The sequence below is a fragment of the Dreissena polymorpha genome, chromosome 1 (assembly GCF_020536995.1).
Source record: "Dreissena polymorpha isolate Duluth1 chromosome 1, UMN_Dpol_1.0, whole genome shotgun sequence".
NCBI classification, from domain to species: domain Eukaryota; kingdom Metazoa; phylum Mollusca; class Bivalvia; order Myida; family Dreissenidae; genus Dreissena; species Dreissena polymorpha.
The window spans coordinates 33,068,675-33,075,069 of record NC_068355.1 but is presented as its reverse complement, the minus strand read 5'-3'; the positions used below and the strand labels follow the sequence as shown (position 1 = coordinate 33,075,069).

Genomic DNA, 6,395 nt, shown 5'->3' with positions numbered 1-6,395 from the left:
ATTTTAAAATGTCATTTTTGTATAAATATGAGACTACTACAATTATGATGAAAACAACATACATGTATAGAAGTGCGCATTAGATCACATGCCTGGTTACTGTACTTGTTAAGTTGCAGGAATACATGTTGAGTTATATACAACAGAAAAGTCACGCAGATGGATGGAAGAGTGCATATCTATTAACCCCCATATTAAGCCCAAGAAGTGTTAATTTATTGTCCATGTATGTTTTTATTTGACACTATACTTGTTTGAAGCATTACATAATATCACTGACTATTCCTTGGTATGTACATGTATTAATTGTTTATTTCAGCCAGTGCAGAGAAGTGACCCAGATTTCGGAGCTGACCAACTCGCAGCCCTCAGGCCTAGAGGGGCTGTCAGTGGAGCTGCAAACTGTCCTGGGGGAAATTAAAACCCTGCAGATCAGTCAAGAGGCCAGCATTCAGTCATTGCAGAGAACATACAATGAACATAGGGAAGTTATGATAAAGCAAATGTGTGGCAATTTAAATACTTATATAGATGAATGTGATAATAATTCTGTGGGAACATCAGGCGGAAATGAGCAATATTTAAAAGAAGAGATGTGTAGGAATGTTGTTTCTATCTTGAATGAATTCGATAATATTACTGTGAAGGAACTTGACGAGATGAAAGCTGAGGTTATAAGCATTGAAGGGTCAGTTACAAGTTCTATTCATAAATGCACCAGTCTTCACAATGTCTTGTCACAATTCCATGAAATTGTTCAGAAAATTGGAGATCATAAGGAGCTCTGCCTAATAGCCAGCATAAAATGTAAGCATATAATACAGCAGGCACTGACTCTGCTGGGAAAGTCAGGCAAGGCGTTTAATGTCCAGAGTAATAATAAGCACAATGTGAGAATACCAAGTGATTCAGATGAATGTTGGATCACAGGCATATGTGTTCTGACTGATGGGCAGGTGCTGGTTGCAGACAGGGGCAATAAGAGGTTCAAGCTGCTGAACCAGCAGTACCAGGTGGTGAGTCACTGTGGTGTGGCTGAATATGTAAGGGACATGTGTCAGATCACACCCAGTGAGGTTGCAGTGGCTGTGGATGATGATAATTACACACATAATGTCCAGTTTATCACAGTCACCCAGAGTCAGCTCACTCTTGGTAGGAAGCTTGAGTTACAACATGGATGTAAAGGTATTGACCACCACGAGGGTGAACTGTTTATCTGCTCTGGTACTGCTCTGTTCAAGTACACACTGAGTGGCAAACAGGTCTGCAGACTCTATGAAGATGAATCTGCTCATGAAACAGGTAAGAATCATGGTGAATTCATCTTGATAACATATCTATTATGTACAGGGATTTTTCTAGCCATTGTGAGAAAAGGAGTTTAGTCAAATTGTGTTATTTTAAATCCATACAATGACAAATTTGAGAATTTTTATCGACTAAATAACCGAGTTGGGATTTATTTTTTTAATCAACAAATATTGACCCATTAGGCCTTTATCTTGTTATTTTGAAAAAAATAACCATATAAATTATAGTTATATACTTTGTGAGATAATAATAAAATGAAATTCAGATGTAATAGCAAAAAACCCGCTGATGTATTATAAAATATTTGTTATATAACTCCAATGTGCCCTTTGAATGCTACAGTACATTGTAGCCAAAACAAGATTCAGAAATATTGATTTATAAACATGAGTAATGAAGTATTTTGACTGTCACTACATGGCATGTCTATAAATAGAAACTGTGTTCCTGGGAGAGAGACACTTTCTGACCCTGTCTTAATTTTGTGGTTGTAAAATGATTGTACATGTACAATATGTTTACCTGTTGATAGAACTGTTCAATTGTTTCAGTATGTGTAATTGTTTCCATCTGTGTAATTGTTTTGCTTCAATTCATATCTTACTCACCAGTCGCATTTCAACATGTCAAACGTTAACACAATAGCTCTGCTACTGAAGTTTATTGTCACGCTTAACTATTGAATCATTGAAATGTATGCATATATTTTAGATGTGTAAAGGCATATTTATAGCAACATATGCGTAAAACAATATCACTGCAGTACGTTTAATAAGATTATTTAACATTTACAGTAATTCAATATCTTGATGTTACTCTGTTTTGCAGTAGACAAGTGTGCTGTGAGTCCCACAGGGGACAGGCTGTACATAACCATCATCAGCTCCTGGCAGGACAAGCTTCTCACCCTGGCCAGGGATGGCACACTCCTGGCTACATACACAGACCCAGCACTAGATGGCCCACATGGTCTACATGTGACCCCTGCAGGCCAGGTGCTGGTCTGTGGATTCTGGTCCAACACTGTACTACAGGTGGGCTGGGAGGGAGAGAGTAAGCTGGCTAATCTTGCTACTCAGGAGGATGGAGTGTGGTACCCACAGTCAGTCTGCTACAGCAGCACAACATCCTCCATCATTGTGGGACAGTTGATGGACGACAACATCCTGGTGTTCAGAGTGGAATAGTGTGTACATGTATGTATTAGTTGTTGTAATTAGTGATTAGTATTTCAATGACAATGTGTTGTTTAGCATACGAACATTGAAGTGTTTTATATTTAAAAAAAATATATGTGTTTAGTTGCAGATGCAACATATATGTGTACACATATTGTGTTTTACTTATACAATTTTGAGTTTGTCTTTGAACATTATAACTTAAATGTACTATTGGTGTTATATTGTTAAAATATTTGTTTCATTATTGCCCTTTAATTTACCATTTGTCATAAGCTGTGTATGAAATGAGAGGACCATTTAAATAATTGTTTGTACATACATATACAGTCACATGATACTTGTGCTATTTTTAGACTACCATTTCTAGATGAATGTAAAAAAATGAATAATGAATAATAACTTCAAAACATAGCAAATTTATTTAACATTTTTGTAAAAACTTTTTAAAATATGAACAAGTTTAAGTAATCTTAAGATGAAAACATGGATCTTTTCAGTAAATTATATTATAGATTTAGAACACATAGTGGGGCATTGGTTATTTTTTGTGCTGATGATACTGTATGATTGTAAATAATTACATTGTTAATTGTGTATAAATCTTAAATTGACAAACAGGATGGACAAAATCTGGCTATTCTGCTTTTAATATTAAGTGTATTTTGGTTGAGAAGTTACATAATGATTCCATCCAGAGACAATCTAATTGTCTATAAATAGTTTCCATAAAAGGCTGACATGGGAATTATTTCTGTATACTCTATGACACTCCTGTTGTACATGCTAAATCTGAAGACCTGCACATATGACTGGAGTATTGTTAAATGTTATTCCCTTTTATGTTGTGTAAGCCAACTAGAATCTTGTATTATTTCAGGTTATGTATGTGCAAGAAATTATGTTATGTGTAGTAACTATTGTACAAATATTTGTGTGCGGACTAAATATTTGCTTGTGTGTCACTCAAGTACCTCTTTATATGAATTCTTTTTGAAATTGGCCAGTCTATCAACCAGTGGGAATGTAAGAGAATACACATTCAATCTGCAATATGTCAGCAAGTCCTCATCCAGCTGTTCAGTTCACTGAACAGGCTACAACTGATATCATAAGATTGTGGCAATTATTTCAACAGTAATGAATGTCATCATTGAATAAAAAACACCTTTGTTGTGAACATAATTGAAATGCCCCGTGCTTTAATATGATAATCTTGTATACGAGAAGGAAACTGCTGATTATGTGCCCTGAACGTTGATATAGACTGCTCGCATATTGATGCTCGTGCTGCATTGACATACAGGATAGATAAATAATCAGTTTTCTTACATGAAGAAAGGCCAGGTACTTTACAATCCATCTGAATAACAGACACCGCAAGGACAATATGCAATTCAGGTAGATACATCTCCAAGCTGTGGAGGTAATTTCCTTTCACTGCCAAGAACCATACATGAATTAAAACACAATACTGTTAATACGTACTATCAATGTGGATCCACGGTTACCAGTCCAGCCCTCATGGATTCATAGACAGCAAAGCCGTCAGCCAAGTTGACCAGCTAAGCCACACTCAAACCCCTGAGCGGCTGTTACAGACTCATGTGACTCACGAAATGGCAGTGGACACCAAACCAGACTAAAAGACCAAACATGCACCGTCAGCTCCTGTCCCAACCCATGTCCCCAAAGTGAAATCTGATCAGGAAACGCATAAGGTTAGTAGGCTTATTTTAAGATTTAAGATTTGTGGACAGTGTAAGTGGGTTGTGTATTGCAGTCATGTATTTCCAATGTGGAATGTTTTGTTGTGTTAATCTTGATCACAGTTCTTAAATACAACATAAATTGGGAGAATAAAAGTAAACTTCTCAGGTTGACGTAGGAAACACATCAGACATTACATACACTCTATGATGTTTTTTCTGGTATTTAACAGGTTTTAAACCTAGATGAACATAGTCAACCTGACAGTCTTCAGGGATACTTGGCGATGCCACCCCCCTCCCCCCCCCACGACAGCGCTAGTCCTCGCATCCAGGACCCGGATAGAGCAAGCGCGACAAACTGCAGTGCACTTCAACAACAACAACAATCACCTCAGCAGGGTTTGCAACATGATGATGGAGGAAACTGAGTGCAACAATCTCCTGAAATTGCTATTGAGTCAACAATGATGCTTAGGGTGACATCCACAGAGGCGATGTTAATACGGTAAAATATAGTAGTTTCTCTTGTCTTGTGTATATACTATGTTTGTTACAGCGTGAGAGCTAAGTAGTCTCAGTGTGCTTAACCCTTTCCCTGATAGACTTCTTATCTGATCTGCCACTCTAGGCCAATACCAATCCTGCTGTTCTGATAACAGTGACTCCATATACAGCTGATAAGCCTGACTACACCATCTCAATAGGGTTATTGGGAAATAATGGAAAAATTCCCAACTGTTACACCTGTCTTGTTTAGGCTTAATTTTCACTTAGTTCCTTGCATTTCACATCATTTGTGTCAATGTACATATTGTAGAGAAATAAATTCTCATTCCAACCATATAAATGTTAAGTCTGTATTCTAATAAATAATAAGAGGATATAACAAGTAATACAAGCGTATGCGAATGCAACAGAAAATGCAGTGAGAACCCCACCTTAAAATATTGAACTGTATACTGAAACATTAGGCGATTAATCTTTTGATTTGTCGGCATTTTGTTTCATTTCAGACTCCATGCAGTTTTCAGATCATAATCTCTGTGCTTTATTTCCCGAACTCGTTAGTTTCTGGACACGTGTGCTACTGAAAAAAGCCACCGGGATTGCGTTTTATGGCTCAAACAAGCCCAAAGTGTCTAGTATCTAGTGTGTTTTATCCCTAAATGTTAGATAAGCACGCGCATTATTAATTATTATGTTGGTCAGTACAAAAGGCCTACTGAAAACTGCCGACTGCGTCTTTGTTTTATTGCTCAATCAAGCAGCGATAATCCAATATCCTGTGTATTACAAAAACACCAACTTTAGATAAGCACGTGTCGTCTGTCAAAACCATGATTTTATGTCAGTAAATATATCGAAGTAATTCTCGTTAATGATGTCGGAAAGGGGACTTGCTTTAAACATTTATCATTACGATATTAATTTTCATAAGATAAATGAGAACCAAACAAACATACACACACAACATAAAATATAAATAATTATGACAAATTAAATGGAAAAAAACGTTGGTTTATTTTCGAAAAATCACTTTTACTTTCTCTCAATTTCCAGAAAATGACTTGTACATATTGCATAAAATCTAAATATAGATGACGCTGTTAATTGGTTGTTGTAAAAGAATATTCATGAACTGTACACGGCACTTTGCGTGTAATCAGATACAGTACAATAATTGTTGCAATATTGAAGGAACTAAAATATGAAAATGATACAGCGCTTATTTCTTTTATTTTATTCAGGAAAATGTCAAAATCATTTGTGAGATACCACGATACTCAAATGGAAATTTACTTCGAAGTTTTTACATGTTGTCTGCGCTACGCAGTTTTTGTGTATATGATTAAATACATACACGCCAATTTTCGCGCGCTTTTTGTCCAAACAAAGACTTGACACGAAAATATCATGGGTATATACATGTATTTATTTCTGGCTACAATTTGTAACAGAACATTAACTGTACACGATGCGCGCACACCACATTAAGTTATTTACGCGTGTTTGAATACCCTTGTCCCGATTGGACACCTATTTCATCAAATCTTTAAATAGAAACATACGCCGAATTTCATTTGATACTTTAGAAAAATGTCCGATGTTTGTGTTTATTAGTTTTCTTGAGCACTTTTGTTGTCAATATTAATTAGAATTTGCATTTGAAAATGGACATTGGGAATATACG

The 6,395-nt window shown here is 36.2% G+C and overlaps 1 protein-coding gene across 1 annotated transcript in view; it reads left to right on the top strand.

The window, feature by feature from the left end:
• Positions 1–317: 317 nt before the first annotated feature.
• Positions 318–6,395, top strand: part of LOC127875800 (uncharacterized) — a 215,757-nt gene continuing 209,679 nt past the window's right edge. Inside the window, exons 1-2 of the mRNA XM_052420571.1 lie at positions 318–1,305; positions 2,143–2,510. Coding sequence (XP_052276531.1) covers positions 492–1,305; positions 2,143–2,501 — 1,173 coding nt within the window. The 5' untranslated portion in view covers positions 318–491 and the 3' untranslated portion in view covers positions 2,502–2,510. The remainder of the gene's footprint in view (positions 1,306–2,142; positions 2,511–6,395) is intronic.